This window comes from Trachemys scripta, chromosome 2, assembly GCF_013100865.1.
Source record: "Trachemys scripta elegans isolate TJP31775 chromosome 2, CAS_Tse_1.0, whole genome shotgun sequence".
Lineage (NCBI taxonomy): Eukaryota > Metazoa > Chordata > Testudines > Emydidae > Trachemys > Trachemys scripta.
In genome coordinates, this window is record NC_048299.1 from 37,515,967 (window position 1) to 37,532,192 (window position 16,226).

Consider the following 16,226-nt stretch of genomic DNA (forward strand, 5'->3'; position numbering starts at 1 on the left):
AGGTTGGACAAACACCTGTTAGGGATGGTCTAGATAAGATTAGTCCTGCCTTGAGTGCAGGCAGCTTGACTAGATGACCTCTTGAGGTCCCTTCCAGTCCTACGATTCTATGATTCATGGCTCCAGTATCCTTTCAGAAAATCAGCAGATTATTACATGTTTTTTAAAAAAACATCCAGTCTATTGGCTTGATTGCGATATCACTTATATCTGCTCTTTTTTTGGCCTGCTTTCCATAATTAAAAATAATATGAACATATGGCCCTTTATTGCTTATAATTCACAAGTTGTGTTACTTTCCTAGAATGTAGTGGACATCTAAGTACACAACTGACAACCATCTATTAGGAAAAAAGAAAAAAAGGGGGGGAGGAAAGGGAATTTTTCTTCTTATGTATTCCTTACCCTATACGTACAGCTGGTCAAAAATTTTCAAACAAAATTTTTTTTCATCAAAATCAATATTTTCAGAAAATGTTGATTTCTATGAAATTTTTCAGTTTTCCAAATGCATATTTCCAAGCTAATCTAAATATTTCCTTTCAAAATATTGATTTGATCTGAAACATTCCATTGATGTGCACATGGAAACAATGAGACACAGATATCCTAATATGGTTAAATGCAAAGGCTGCAACTTTACTTAAAACTACAGTATTACCCAACTGGAGTGACAACCCAAAAATACTCAGCAGGGTTGTTCCAGTGCTGATCTCAAGGGGCACCAAGGGCCCTCATGTACTACAAACCTGAGATTGAATATGAAGGCCATGCCCCCTCTATACTCTTAGGTCTGGTTCAGGGCCCCAACTGGAAGCCAGTCTTGACCCATCCATTCCTCCACACCAGAAATAAGACAAAGGGAGCCACAAGCTGCATGACACAGAGGCAAACCCAATGTGCAAAATCATGCCCAGAACCAATACCCAAAAGCAGATTACTGAGTTACAGAGACCTCAATCAGACCTTTTCTAACCAAACAACCACATGCATCTGCCAAAGTTGTGACAATTTTAACTTCAATGCCATAAACATGCCAGATGGAGGGTAAAAAAATCCACATGGCAGTTTGCCAATTTTGCCATATGGGAAAAATCCCTTCCAGAACATAAAACTGGTGACCAGCCAAGGCCCCAGAATCAACAGAGATCCAGAAACTAGATTAAGGGTGGGGCTGAAACAGGAAGTTCACAATGAGCGAACAGTTTCCACTGACCCCCCACCCCCGCACACTTCACCTCCACTAAGTGGGAGCCAATCACATGGATGAAGCACCATCTCCACCACCCAGCGTATATTTTGAAACTACACATTTTGTTTCTAATTGACATTTTGTTGTAATTGAAAATGTCAGCAATCGGAAGAACAAGCTGTTTCCTATGCAACTTGGAACGTGCATTATCACTTGTGCTTTTCTAATTCCAGCCAAAACCATCTCATTTTGAAAATCACTAAGTTTGGAAGAAGGGTAGGCAATCGGGTAGGCAACCTGGCAGCAAAATTCAGTCAAGGAAAGTAGTGGACATAGGAATGAGCCATAGCTCTTGATCTAACTGACCTAGTAGACCTCTCCATCCCAAAGCAATTAAATCCCCAAATGAATAATCAAGGTAGGTGAAAAGCTCACTCTGCAACACATGGCCAATGCAACAATTGACAAAAACTGAACAACTCAGTAACGATTTCCAACTTTGAGCAATATCTAAGGCACTCAATATCATGCTGATGTTTTCTCTGCCTATTACTCCCCTTTTTACACCAAACCTGGCCCTATAGCTTTCCCTGTTACCCCCTTTGACCTGAGGGCTAGTCAAAATTCAGGGCTCCAGACTGGGAAGTTCCAGTTTGAAGTAAAAATTGATGGTGACTGGTATCTTCTTAATGCAATCTTCTTCATTTCAAGGGATGTACAAAGTCCTGACTCTCCGAACACAGAATAAACCAAGAATAAAAGGAGCAGTTTCTTAGCTTACAGCCCTCAAGCCTCTTTACCCAGTACCAGACCCAAAGCTCTAACTTTTTCCTGGATCTCACTGTGCTTACAGGCTCCTGCATGACTTTCTTGCCCCTCTCCCTCTCTCTATTCTTGCCTGTTCTCTGTTTCTGTCTATTCTCTCTGACACTCCCATCCACCGGGACACAATACCCAGACAACCTGTCTGCCCACCTCATGCTAGTTTCTGGACAGACTCTATTAGACTTTGTTTTGAATGTGACTCTTTAACAGTCTCTTACAACTATCTTAAATGGATTCATTTACATATAAGTTTGAGTGAGGTTTTAATTCAACCCATAACAAGATTACACTCAGCTCATAACACTCTGTACAGGAAGGAAAGGTTGGAGAGCCCTATGGTGCTGTCACACTAAGTGTTCTCACTAACTCAAAACATCTTCCTAACCCTAATCAAGGACTTGTGTATGACTATTGATTTTGGCGTTCTTTAGGCAAACAATTAAGCATCCAACATACTTCCTTTCTATGCAAAAAAAAAATAAAAAGAAGTATGCATGCAGAACTTGCACAAAGAGGAACTAAAAGATGTTCAAACTCCAATTTAAATGCAGTGCACATTTCAATTCAATTCAAAGTCAAGTGTTTCCATATTTAGGGCCTGGTTCACTTCTCACAGACACAGGTATAAATTATGAGTAACTTCTTTCAAAACAATGAATTTATCCCAGTGTGAAACTGGTAGATGTGAGAGTAGAATCAAGCTGCCAATGTGAAAAATGCCTTTCACATTCCTTCCAAGTAGGTTGCATACTGCATGCCTGGTCACAATAAAAACAAATCCAGATGTAACACAACAAACAGCACAGTATGTACTACTGGCATTCATGTTTAGATATCAATATATTATGTAGTAAACTAAATTAATATAGAAAATGAGGTATGAGAATGAGTTTTAGTTCCAGGTTTTAAGAACTAGATACATGTTTGTATACACACAGATTCTACTGTAGTTACTCTCTGCCCTAGAGTAACTTGTTCTCATTCACACTAAGGACTGGTCTACACTACAGATTTAGATCAACATAACTCTAATCGTCTATACTGAAATGTAGCTCCCTTCAGTGCTCTATGTAGGTCTCATCGCCTTCCACCTCTGTGAGAGGTGTAGCGCTTAGGTCGATTTAGTTAGGTTGACACAGTGTCAGTGTAGATACTCCATCGGTTACATCGACTGTTGCTGCCTTTCAGAAGCCATCCGACAATGTACCACACTCACAGTTAAATCAGTGCAAGTCCTCCTAGTCAGGACATGCACCAACGACACATGGAGCATATTGTGGATGTGCAAAAGCGATTTAATTACTGCAGTGGCTGTACATGGACGTAACTTAGGGAGACTTATTTTTGTAGTATAGACTGTAGTGCAAAGGGGCCTTAAATGGATGTAAACCTTTATGCCCACACTAAGGTTTCTCTAAATAGCCAAAATGATGTAACAGAGCCTTTGTGTCAATAAGAATGTAGCCTTTTGTCCCTAAACATAGTCCTTATGGAAACAAAACATGGCACCATCTTACCTCTAATATTGCCTTAGATCAGTTAAATAAAGGAATTCATTTTTTGCTAATATTTTCTTTTCAATTAATTTTCTGATGAATTGGCATCATGCAGTCAAATGAATGAACATCTCGAATACGTTTGCAAGAATACCATCCCCAATATGAACCACAAGACAAAGTAAAACTTAAATGTTTTATAACACACAAAGCATTTTTTTAAAAAAGGGCACTGGATTTCCAGCTGTGCTTTATAATAAATTTGTATTCCACTAACTGATACCTACTTTTTCAACCTATGAGCATTAGGCTCTTCACCCACATATTTTGATGGGATATTCAGTTTAATGTCATATAGTGAAAGGTTTTTCACAAAAAATAAAAGGACAAGTTGTTCCATATTCCCAATTGGCTTTGCAATCGGCACAAGCATAGTTTCATTGTATTCAATGCTGAAAGAACCAAGTAACAGCTGTTTCAAAATACCATGTGTTCATCTTCAAAGACGATAACCAGGCATTTTGGTATGGGGAAATGTGGCTACAGCAGAACAAAATGTTTTGGGAACATATTTAATCAAATGACAAATGTGTTTCAAAGTAAATTTGATCAAAGAGTCTTACTTACGTTTGGCTTTAGTTTACATTAGTGTAATCTCTCATTCTCTCGGGATTTTATGGTGCTCTAGTAAATAGATTACAGACTGAAAGAATCATACCTGAAAAGGCTTAGCACTTGTAATGTTGAGTGTTTGCCTTATCCATCTGTTGCCTTGATTTCCAAACTTCTGCCACAGCAGATGACCCTTTGAGTTGCTCAAAATTCTCCAGAAGACAGACAGCCTATAAATGTGTTTTCCAAACATATGATAATGAAAGCGGAAAATGCAGCTTTTATTGCCATGAGTGGAAGTACCATTAAAGATCGGACTCAGCAAAACTGCTCTATTTTGGAACACTTGCGGTTCTGAGGATTCTATGTAGAGATAATGCCCCTGGACTGTGCCCAAAGTATGATCCTTTATTGGTCCTGTGTTAAATGTGGAAGTTGGGCCCTGGTTTCTGGTCCAGTCAAAGTCATCATCCATGTCTTGGTTCCAGTTGCACAGCCCATTTTCAAAGTTACACTGTAGCTCAGGTTCTGAAATATGTAAATACAAACCTTGTCAAATGAAAGCAATATGCTACATCAAACAAAGTGATCTACTAGAATTTGCTTTTTCTCCTCACAGAGTTAACCTCAATGTAATTAATTATATTTAAACCAGTCTGAACAAGAAACAAGGACTAAATGCTTTCCTCACATATATGTGGCAATATACACATACACAATGGGAGTTATGCTAAAGTATCATAGCAAATTCTGGCCCTAAATTGAAACTTGATTGGACAAACCACTAGAAAAAATATACTGTAGGAAAGTGATTCTCAGCCTTTCCAGACTACTGTACCCTCTTTAGGAGTCTGAAGCCAGAGTTCTGCCATCTGGAGAGTAAGCCCAAGCCCCGCTGCATGGGGCTGAAGCATGTAACTTAGCTTCATGGGGCCCTTGTGGCATGGGGGCCCAGGCAGTTGCCCTGCTTGCCATCCCTTAACACCAGTACTGCACTGCAATTAGGTTTTAAACTCTTACTATCCTCCAGTACTCAAACTAATTAGATATAGGCCAAGAAGCCAATGTTTGGATCCAGATTCAGATTAGTTTCAGGTTAGAATTCAGGGTTAGGGGCCAAACTGAATGAAGGTTCAAGTTTGGTTGCAATGGTGCCAAAATGTAATGAGCTTTTCTTGCAAGATTTCAGCCCTAAATGACAGAAATCTCCTGGTTGCGTACATTCAGGGCTCTGTTTACCATTGTAAATGTTATATTAGTTCAACTTCTTACCCTGGGAATTGGGGGAAGAAAAAATAAATAGAAAAGCAAAAGCAGTGAAAGTGTATGGGAATGTGAGAGAAAGGAGGACACCTTTGTACAGAATCTACAGTGTGGATACAGAATCATAATCATCAATACACCATAGAGTGTGTACTCATGTTGAGAACAGCTCACACCAAGTTGTGCAACAGTAATAAACTTTATTAAAGGAAAAATGAACTGATTAATTCTAATAACTCAGAAAGATTAAGGCCACATATTAAAGGCTTCTCATCCTGGCCTCCATTCATGCACACACCAATTTAAAACCTGACCTCCAATTGTGTGCCCTCCTCTTAGCTCCTCCATCCTACTGTGGCTTCCTATTGCACCATCAACATGAAGCCTCTTCCTCTTGACTTGTGTACTAGATTAGATTTTCCCCAGGATCAGTCTCGGTGTCTAGCTGCTTTACATAGCTTTCTGGGTTTTATATAACAAGATAGCCCATGTAAATTAACATTAGTATCAGGATTTAGGTAATCAGATAGTGTAAAAAAATTAAAATTACTAAACAGATTTAATTTTGCCTAAGTATATATTAGCAAAAACATTATTGATGAGTTACAATTTTTTCCATTAGATTAAGGAATAATCTATTTTAAAATTAACAGAAGTTTTCCATTAACACTGCATCTTTTCACCTCTGTACAGGATTAAATGCAGCCCGACAAAAATAAGCTATTTGATTTAGGAAAGCAGGAAATGTTGCTGTTCAGGAATGAAGAAGATAACAGAGTGAGCCCATGCCAAAGAAAGCATAAGCCTCATTTGATGCCTCTTCACTTGTAAATTATCTGGCCCAACTGTGACTTGAACTGGAGGTCTATGGGTCACAAAGTGATCATGGTAGCAAATGAGATAAAGGAGACTCTCCACAAGACATCACTTGCAGTAAGAGTGGCACCTTCCAAAAATTCAACGACTGGAAGCGTGAAACCATCACAAATCTCCCTCTATGCGAAGAGTTCTCCCCTGCTACTGTAACTCATTTTGATCTGCCTTCTAATTTAGACACCTCAGGATGTGATAATGTATTTGCTATTTATTAATTTTGCTATATGTTAATGTTCCTCTTGCCTTAAAATTTATGAGTGCATGCATGGAGGGAAAGCCAACAGCAGCAAGGTTCTGAAACACTGAAAGGTAAATATCATGAATGTGAATATATAGTAGCTTTTCTTCATTTTAAGAGTTCTTCCTTGGAGGGGGATAGTTAATCGCACTGTCACTATTATGACTGATTTGTGACACTGCAACCCACATCTGTACCCTTGGGGGTATGATTATGATATGATTATGACATAATTATGATGCAATTTGTACAAGATGTCATGTAAGGTGTTATTGGAAAATTTATGATTTGCTGAATATGATAATCCTATTTGTAAGCATGTATCCTTTTGGGGCCTGAAATTATGAATATTGACTATGTATCTGTATTTCAAATGTGGTTACACTTGAGTGACACCCACGAGGCAAAATATTTCCAGCCTAGACATCCTGAGAACCCTCCAGATAGCCTGTAAGTAATGGCTGCTATGTCTCAGCAAGGTTTGCAAGGGCACCTGACCAGATCACATGATACTGATCTCCATTTTGAGTGCCTGTATTTTTCCCACAAACTGGTCTGGGAACAAAGTTTGAAACCTATGGTTCCCGCCATATGGAAAAGCTATATAAGGCAGGGAGTGCCATCATCTGTTCTTCTTCACTCCCCCACAACTCAATGCCTGAGGGAAGCTCTGAAAGAAAAGGACTTGGAACGGGGATGGGGAGCCCAAGCTGCAAAGCAGGTGCAGCTTGTGTCTTTAGAATCTGCAAGTCTGCTTGTATCATCAGTCAGGGTGAGAAATTGCTAATTCATATCCAATCTTTCTGGTATCCTAGGCTTAGCTTGTGGTTTTATTTACTAGGTAATCTTATTTGATCTGTTTGCTATCACTTATAATCACTTAAAATCTATCTTTTGTAGTTAATAAACTTGTTTTATGTTTTAATCTAAACCAGTGTGCCTTTAAGTGAAATGCCTGGGGGAAAATTTTAGCTTGAGTTTATTGCATATTCCTCTCCCTAAATTCATACTGGTCGGGGTTTTGACCAGGGCAGGACAGTACAGCTCTGGGGTCCTAGCTTGGGAAGCTGGGAGTTATCTTGGCTGTAGCCTCTCTATTGTTGGTTCATGTAGTGGGTGGCCAAAGCCTGCATGTAATTGCAGCTGGGTGTGGCCCTGCCTCTGTGAATGCCGGTGGGAGTGTAGGACTGGGTGCAGTCTGTAGCCTGTCACAGCAGCACAGTGCTCAGAGGGAGCCCAGGCTGGTGAGTCAGAGGGCTCAGTGGAATCCCAGTTCCAGGTGGCACCCTTGGGGGGGGGGCAAGAACCATCTCACTATTACCTCCATCATATACAGAATTAGGGGATATTATTCCCTACAGTATGTCAACATCTTATATGAATATAGATTTTCACCATACTTATCTATTTAAGGAAAGTTAACATATTAAACAACAACAACAAAAAACCCTAATACACGTCATACTACCACTCTGAGAATTATATTCTGAACAAGCAGTGCCTTTCTATATTTCATAGAAAATACAGAAAAATGGCCACATTTGTAATACAGAAGATTGGTCTGTGCATATTTGTTTTCATTTTCTACAAGAGCTAACTTCTAGGCCTTATCAGGTGTATATGGCACCAGTCAATCATTTTAAGATTGTTTTTTAACAACAGATCTATTCATCCCTAGTGTAAGCAATGCAACTTCCAGGTCTGAAATTGGTCATTATTATTACTTTGTTAATGGACAAGGAACAGAACTGAAAGTACTTACTGCAATTTTCCTCATCAGATCCATCCCCACAATTATCCACGAGATCACAAACCAATAAACTGTCGATGCAAGCCTTTGTGTCTCGGCACCAGAAACGATCAGGACCTTCACAGCTTACTGCTGGAGGTGGAAGAGCACAGTTCTCGAAATGTATATCATCAATTGCTGAGACACTATCATAAAATCCAAGGCTGACTTTATACAGTGATAATTGGAAGGGCCGTGGGAGGCGGCCGAGCTGAATGAAAGCCTTTAACCACTGCTCTCCTTGATTATAGTATATCCTCCAGAGGACAGTAGCGTTTTTCAGTCCATCAACATGTAATTGCATCTCTGCTGCTCCAACTGACTGTCCATAATTGTAATACCTAAAAAGGCAGCGGAAAATTCAAAAGGTGCAAATGATGAGGATGAATCATGTTAAATATACTGGATCAGTATCAGCTCTGTTATAATTCTATGGAATTTAATGGAATCACCCCTGGAATGAAGTCAGTCCACAGTGCCTACAACCAGTTCAGCAGCAATTAACACCATTCTGTATGTGATCTCATTGTCATACCATAGCTATATTAGCTTATCTGCTCTGGCAGACTTGGCTGATATATGAATCATGGACACTTCTGAAGAAGTTAAGACTATGATGGAGGAAGGATTCTTAATTAAGTTAGAATCCATAACTGTACAGAGAAATTCTCTTTCATAGTAAGCAATTAACACAATACACTCACAGGCAAAATATTAATTGTATGAATGTAATTCAACAGATAAATTTAAAGCTTCGTTAAAGGAAAGCAAAACATCTAATGTATACAAGAACTGAGATTATTTAGTCTGCAGAGAGAAGAATGAGGGGGGATTTGATAGCTGCTTTCAACTACCTGAAAGGGGGTTCCAAAGAGGATGGATCTAGACTGTTCTCAGTGGTACCAGATTACAGAACGAGGAGTAACTGGAATGGGTTACCTAGGGAGGTGGTGGAATCTCCTTCCTTAGCGGTTTTTAAGGTCAGGCTTGACAAAGCCCTGGCTGGGATGATTTAGTTGGGAATTGGTCCTGCTTTGAGGTGGGTTGAACTAGATGACCTCTTGAGGTCCCATCCAACCCTGATATTCTATGATTCTCTGAACATGTTTTCCTTTCACCATAATTATTAATGGCATTTTGCATTTCATCTAATGATCTCAAAGCACTTTACAAAATTAATGCTTACGACATCCCCATGAGTTTAGTATTACTATATCCCTCTTACATATAGAGAAACAAATTATGTGACTGGGCCAACAGTGACACAGTAAGTCAGTGCCAGAACTGGGAATAAGACCAGAACTTTTGACCTCCAGTCCCATATTCTAACCACTAAACAGACTTGCCTCCTATTGACAACAGTACCACTCTTTGGTGATAAGAGAGATGAGGTCATTTCCAATTAGCTCTTTCTTCAGAAAAACAATTCTGAATTTTTTCACTGAACAAAATTTCAGCAATGACAAACTGGTTCATTTAAAAATAAGCACCACCCTGAACTTAAACACACAAATCTTGATTAACTTTCCCCACCATCCTGCATTTAACATTTTTTTTTTGTTCACTAAATCATTTAATAAAGCCTGTCCTTCTGAGATTTACAGCCTGATTTAGAATCTCCTGGAGGCCTTGATGAGCCGCTAGCCTTTTGTGTGGTTAGCTATTCCAAACTGAACCTCCTTAACATTTTGAGATTGACCCATCCTTAGAAGAACTGTATTCTTGGAATCATCATCGGATTTCTGTGTACTCTGGGGAAAAAAACATTTTAAAGGATTATGTCTTAAAATCAAAAACTAAAACTGTCCTGTGTCTCAGGTCCATTTTTCCAAATGCTTCAGCTTATTGTTGCTTAGTGGTTACAACAAAGCCTGTGCGACTAAAGAGTAAGAGGAGGCAATAAATATTGCCGAAGGAGACGTACGCTACTGGAAACTCTAACCTTAATTTCAGTCCAACAGAAGCAATGTCAGATGTTCCGTAAATTTAACATAAAACATAATTCATACCAGAAGGACACTGTGCAACCTGATCCAGCCTGGTTGAACTTGGGGCTTCGTATTTGAGCAACCTGTGAAAGGCGGCTGCTGTTTCTCAGAACAAACATAAAATGACCTATTTGGGGAAAAAAATAGAAAAGAACTTTACATACACAGAGCCAGTGTAATGCAGAAGATTTCAGCAGGGGTTATTGCCACTGATTTAATGGCTGGCAGTTCAGTGTATGTGTATCAGCATCAATCACCTGTTTATGTCTTACCTTCGGAGTTGTTATAGGTATGATCCTCTGGTGGGGCTTGTTTCTGAAAAGCAGATGGAAGTGCACTTCTGGAGCTTCTTACCCAGTCAAATCCATCTGCACTAACAGTCTCAAACCAGCCACAGCTGTCTGTTTCAAAGTCACATTTAGCAGCTGAAATATTGAAAGAGATGTATCACTTTGTATCTCTGATCATCACCACCACCACCTAATCAGACTGTGGAAAAACTTTCCAAAATGTAAATAAAAGAACAAGGCTCTAAAACAAAACATTTCTACAATATGTCAGACAGGAAAAAGACAGGTGGGTTACAGGGTATCAGATTAGGTGAATTTATATTATTTATTGAAATGACAGTAGCACATAGTCATCAGCAAGGATCAGGCCTTCACTGGGCCAGGCACTGTGCGCATGCACATCCACATTGTACGATTTGTAGTCTAAATAAACAAGAGAGGCAAAAAATGGTAGTAGTATTATCCTCTTTTTCAGTAGCATAGCTGGAGGGGGGGGGGGAGCAGGGCAGCGGCCACTCTACCACTGAGCACAAGTGGTGCCTTTTCAATTTCTTGGCGCCTTTTTAATTTTTACTCACCCGGCAGAGCTCTGGGTCTTCAGCGGCACTTGGGCGGTGGGCCCTTTACTAGCCCCAGGGGTCTTCAGCGGCACTGAAGGAAATGCCACCAAAGACCCACGGAGTGAGTGAAGGTCCTGCTGCCGAGGTGCCGCCGAAGACCCGGAGCACCGCCCCATCAGTAAACGCGCCGCCGGGTAAGTAAAAGCACCGCAGCGGGTAGTGCCTTTTTCTTTGATCGCTCCCCCGTTCCCTCCACCTGGCTACGCCATTGCTCTTTTTACAGATTGGGAACTGAGACATGAAGGGATTCAAGATCTCACAGAAAGTCTATGTCAGAAACAGGAATTGAACTCAGATCTTCCAAATCCCACTCAATGCTTCAATTACTAGTAAGATCTACCTTATCATTATCAAGTATCATAAGTAAGGCTGCGATTTAGTCACGGAGGTCACGGATTCTGAGTCTTTCCATGATCTCCGTAACTTCTGCTGCGACAAGAGCTGGCTCAGGGGCTTACCAGGGTGAGGTGGGGAGGGGTGTTCCCTAGCTCCCACCGACATGTCCCTGCAGCCAGCTCCCTACCTGGCTCAGACTGGCATGTCTCTGCAGCTCCTAGGCGGAGGGGACAGGGGCTCCGTGCACTGCCCGTGCCCGCAGGCGCCACACTCACATCTCCCATTGGCTGCGGTTCCCATCCAATGGGAGCTGCAGAGCCGGCGCTTGTGGCAGGAGCAGCACACAGAGCCCCCCTGGCCGCCCCTCCCCCTAGGAGCTGAAGAGACATGCTGGTTGAAGCCAGGTAGGGAGCCTGCTGCCCGCACTCCCCCCAGCACCAGTGGGGGGCCTGGGCCACATGCTGCTGATCACCCCCCGCCAGCATGAGTCCCAGGCCATGCGCCACTGCCTGTACCCCCGCACCAGTGCCAGCGGGGGTCCCAGGCTGTATGCTGCTGACCGCCTTCCCCCCAGCACCAGTGGGGGTCCCAGGCCATCCTCCCCAGCACCCACGGCGTCCCCAGCCCAGCCCCCCAGAGCACCCATGGACCCCAGCCCAAGTTTTAGTTAGAGGTATATAGTAAAAGTCATGAACAGGTCATGAGTTGTGAATTTTTGTTTACTGCCCATGACCTGTCCATGACTTTTACTAAAAATACTCGTGACTAAAACATGACCTTAATCATAAGATATTAACGAACAGGTGAAAGTAGGATTTCTGTGAAAAAGACCTAAGACCACAGCCTAGTTAAGTGCGAAAATACATTCGCTGCATCCCCAAAATGATAAGACAGAGGGGTTAATTTAAAGGAAAAGTAAAAATTTAAGAAAATGTGTGTAATGCTAAATGAAGTATATCTAGATATTCAAGCAAGTGAAAAGATGACAGAGGAGAAATGGGAAGTGTTGAGGTAATTTACTGAAATCTTGACAAATATGTGACACCAAAAAATGAGAAAATAACAGAATCCACTCTCCTAAATATAATTGCTCAAATGTAATGGTATTTTATTCCTGCAATATATACATTCTTTTTATAAAAGAGAGTTTAAAAGAGAATTGTTTGAGTAGTTATTTTATACAGAGATTTATTACTTATTCATATAAAATGGATTTAATAAAACTGTGGACAGCCATGGTAACCTAAGCCTCACTCACATTCTCCTCAAAGAATACCTGAAACTTCAGCAAGTAGCACACTTATGCCATAGCCTTTCTGGCCATAAAACTCAATTGCATCTGATCACAACACAGAAGTTAATGTACATTTTAAACTCAAATTTATCCGAGTCCCTTGGAAAAGGTGGTGTTAATTTACAGCAATAAACAGTCATTTATGGGCATTAAAATGCTGAATCCTAAAAATTGAGGATATAGAAAACTTCAGATAGCCTAAATAAATTAACCTAATGTTATTTCTATCTTTTTTCTGCACTGTTTTATGTCGTCCATCATTTTCAAGCTTTATCATATGCTTTAAGTACCATTTTTATTTTTAATAATGAAGAATTATTGACTGTATATGGTATTTCCATAAGAGATTGATTAGAATCTTTGACACATATTTTAAAGGCTTATGTAACATTTGGCCATCGGGGTGAAGCGCTAATTTTGGGGGCTATTAAGTAGAGTGTATTAGATAAAATATTCCATTATGAATACCACTGAGAAATAAATACCCTAGAAATGAAAGACAACAAGGAAATTCAGGGTGTGATCAAGTTCATATGGGGTATATAAATCAACAGTGCTGCTGATGCCAAAAGCAGATATAGCGTAGATGACAAATAAGAGAATGATTAAGAAAATCTTGATGAAAAATGACAAGACGACGAATAATATTTTGCAAATCTATAAGGAGCCAGGGTTTGGTGGAGTTGACTGTAGGTGCATTGAAGGAACATAATTAGAGAGGAAGCAACAGATAGGCAAGGAAAACTATTTCTCCTTTAGTTTTTGCTCACCAGAGCCAACAGGAAAAATATGAAACCATGTTCTGTATTCCAAGGGAGCAGCAGCAAAGAAAAGAACAAACTTCCGACACAGGTGTTACACCAAAAGAGGTAAATAAAGAAGCTAAACCAGCTACGTCTCCAAGCCCAGATGACTTGCATCCAAGAGTGAAAAGATGGAACATAAAAGAAAGGAAGCAGTAGACCATGCATTCAATTTAGGAATGCATGAATATACTTAGACAGAATAAGAATTGACTCAAACTTTCAGCTAAAAGTCAAACCAAACCTTTAAAGGTCCAGAATAGTTTGGTTATCTGAAGTTGTAATTTAAGTAAAGAAAACAAAGGTTAGGCTGGTGGTATGCAGAGACTGCTGCCTATCAGGCTGACCACAATTATCTCATTGTTTACTTGTACTCCTCGGTCTGTATCTATCTGTATCAGTTTTGTAAATTATTAAAAATATTAAATAAAGATAAAGAAAAAAATCACCACAGCTAACCTACTGTTGGTAATACTAAATGAAAAGTAAAGCATTGCAACTATCAAATCAAAAACAAATCAACAGGTTAGCATCAGTGTTGCACTGGAATTAAATCATTCAATTAGTAAAGTAATCAAATAAATATAACCAATAATTAATCCATATAAATTCTAAAAAGGAATCTAAGAAAGTAGCTATCTGGTTGGCTACAAACCTCAACTATAGAGTTTTACCCATGTCAATCTAATCTGTAACCTGGAGCTGGGGTTAAATATTTTGATATTGAAATCAAATTATCTCATGTTTAACTACAATCTCAAAGCCAATTATAAAGTTTCCTCATTAGATTTCAATTCTAGTGTGGTAGCTAACCCTTTCTCCCTCCTCTCCCCCTCAGATATTACAATCCAGATTTTAAGAGAACACTGATAAATGAAAGCTTGGTGACTCTTGTTTGGCAGTTTACAGCTGAGAGCTTTAAGTTTCCTAGGACTCAAACACAAAATACAGAACCCATTTTATTAAGTATTTTATAAGATTATTGTTAGGGCGGTTTAAACTGGAGGAACTTTTTTCTGGCATCTTCCTTGGATGGACTTCACCGGTGCTCAAATGCATGCACGCATACAACTGCACTTTTGCATCCTAAAGTTAAAGGATAAGAATGCTGGTATGTCGCCAAGTGAATAAAAACAAAAAGACAAAACTAGAAAAAGAAAAAATAAGATACTAAAGATAAGAGGGAAGTCCTCTGGATTGGCCTGGCATAGAAGCTGGAAATAAAGCTGGATAGGAAAGTTTTGATGCAGTGATTTTTTCATTGGGAGAGAACTCCACCTCAGAATAAGTACTAGACTGGAAGTTAGAACAATCAACTGGGCAGTGGAAGATATAGATTCACATCTCTATTCTGCCTGATTCAGAGCAGGAACTTGAACCTTGGTTTCCCACATCCCAAATGAGTGCTCTTAACTACCAGGCAAGTGGCTACTCATTCTCTCTCCACCTTTTTGTGAAAAATTTTAAAGAACTTGCTTTTTGTCTTGATATGAAATGGGAAAATATTTGAAATCTTGAAAATTTTCATCGAACGGGAAAACCATTTTCCCCAGCTCTAGCTGAAACTGCAAACAATGTACCAGAGGGTGTTGCTAGAACAGCACTTCTTATTAGTGGGCTTTCTTTGGCTGCAGAAAGACTGCTCAAAGACTAGTGTAGCCTGTTTGTTGATGTCTTGACTAGCTAGCTTTAGGGTTTCAGGAATGTCAGTCTTCCCTCAGGTGGTTTTGTTGACCTGAAAGGTGAGGTTTCTTGGTCTCACTGTTGATTCTTATAGTTTGCAAACTTTGTTTACTCTGCCTTCCAGCAGCTCCCTACAAGGCACTGGAAAAATCACTTACAAGGCCTATCTTGGAGCCATGCAACCTACTCTGATCAGAATCGAGTTAAGTTATCCTTAGCTAATGTCAATTTTGGGAAAGTCCTGCTTAAGCCAGCAATTAACAAAAATATTTGGAGACATCCACATCCCCAAAAATATCAAAAATACAGACCAGAGAACATTTCTGAAGTAGCTGTCATGGCCTCAGTGAAAAGGTCTTGAGATGACATTATTTCACCATTTTATGGAAAGTGTGAACTAAAATCTTATAAAAAAATAACTGATTGAAAGAGACTCTAGCAACCAACAGCCCCTCAACATTCATCCATCAGAAGATTAAAGATACATGTCAACATTTTATGACCCAAAGTCACCATTTCTCTTGCAAACATGACAAATTATGGTAATTTTTTTAATTTAGCAACTAGGCCATACATCATCTTATCTTTGGTAATATCCATCTTGATAGAGAAAAGTTACTTTAAAGCTTTATCAAGACAGAACCAATTTAAAATAAAAATAAATAACATTTATATAAGGTCTTTATTCCCATATACACTATTCCTCTCATGTGTGCCACTTCTTGATTGCACAACAGATTCTAAAATACAATGTGAGATTATTCTTGTAGTAATGCCAGCCTAATTTCTAGAATAAAAAGATAAATGCTTATCTTAAGTGTGAGCAAACTGCAATATTTCAGACAAAAGTAACAAATTAGTGCCTCAAATATAAACCAGATACAAGCAAAACTGTATTTGAAGGTCCGATGGTTTGGTCAA

The 16,226-nt window shown here is 39.6% G+C and overlaps 1 protein-coding gene across 1 annotated transcript in view; it reads right to left on the reverse strand.

The window, feature by feature from the left end:
- MALRD1 (MAM and LDL receptor class A domain containing 1) overlaps nucleotides 1-16,226 on the reverse strand; it is a 371,329-nt gene that overhangs the window by 322,312 nt on the left and 32,791 nt on the right. The window contains exons 6-9 of the mRNA XM_034760318.1: nucleotides 10,552-10,704; nucleotides 10,301-10,406; nucleotides 8,265-8,632; nucleotides 4,232-4,653 (exon numbers count right to left, since the gene is read on the reverse strand). Coding sequence (XP_034616209.1) covers nucleotides 4,232-4,653; nucleotides 8,265-8,632; nucleotides 10,301-10,406; nucleotides 10,552-10,704 — 1,049 coding nt within the window. The remainder of the gene's footprint in view (nucleotides 1-4,231; nucleotides 4,654-8,264; nucleotides 8,633-10,300; nucleotides 10,407-10,551; nucleotides 10,705-16,226) is intronic.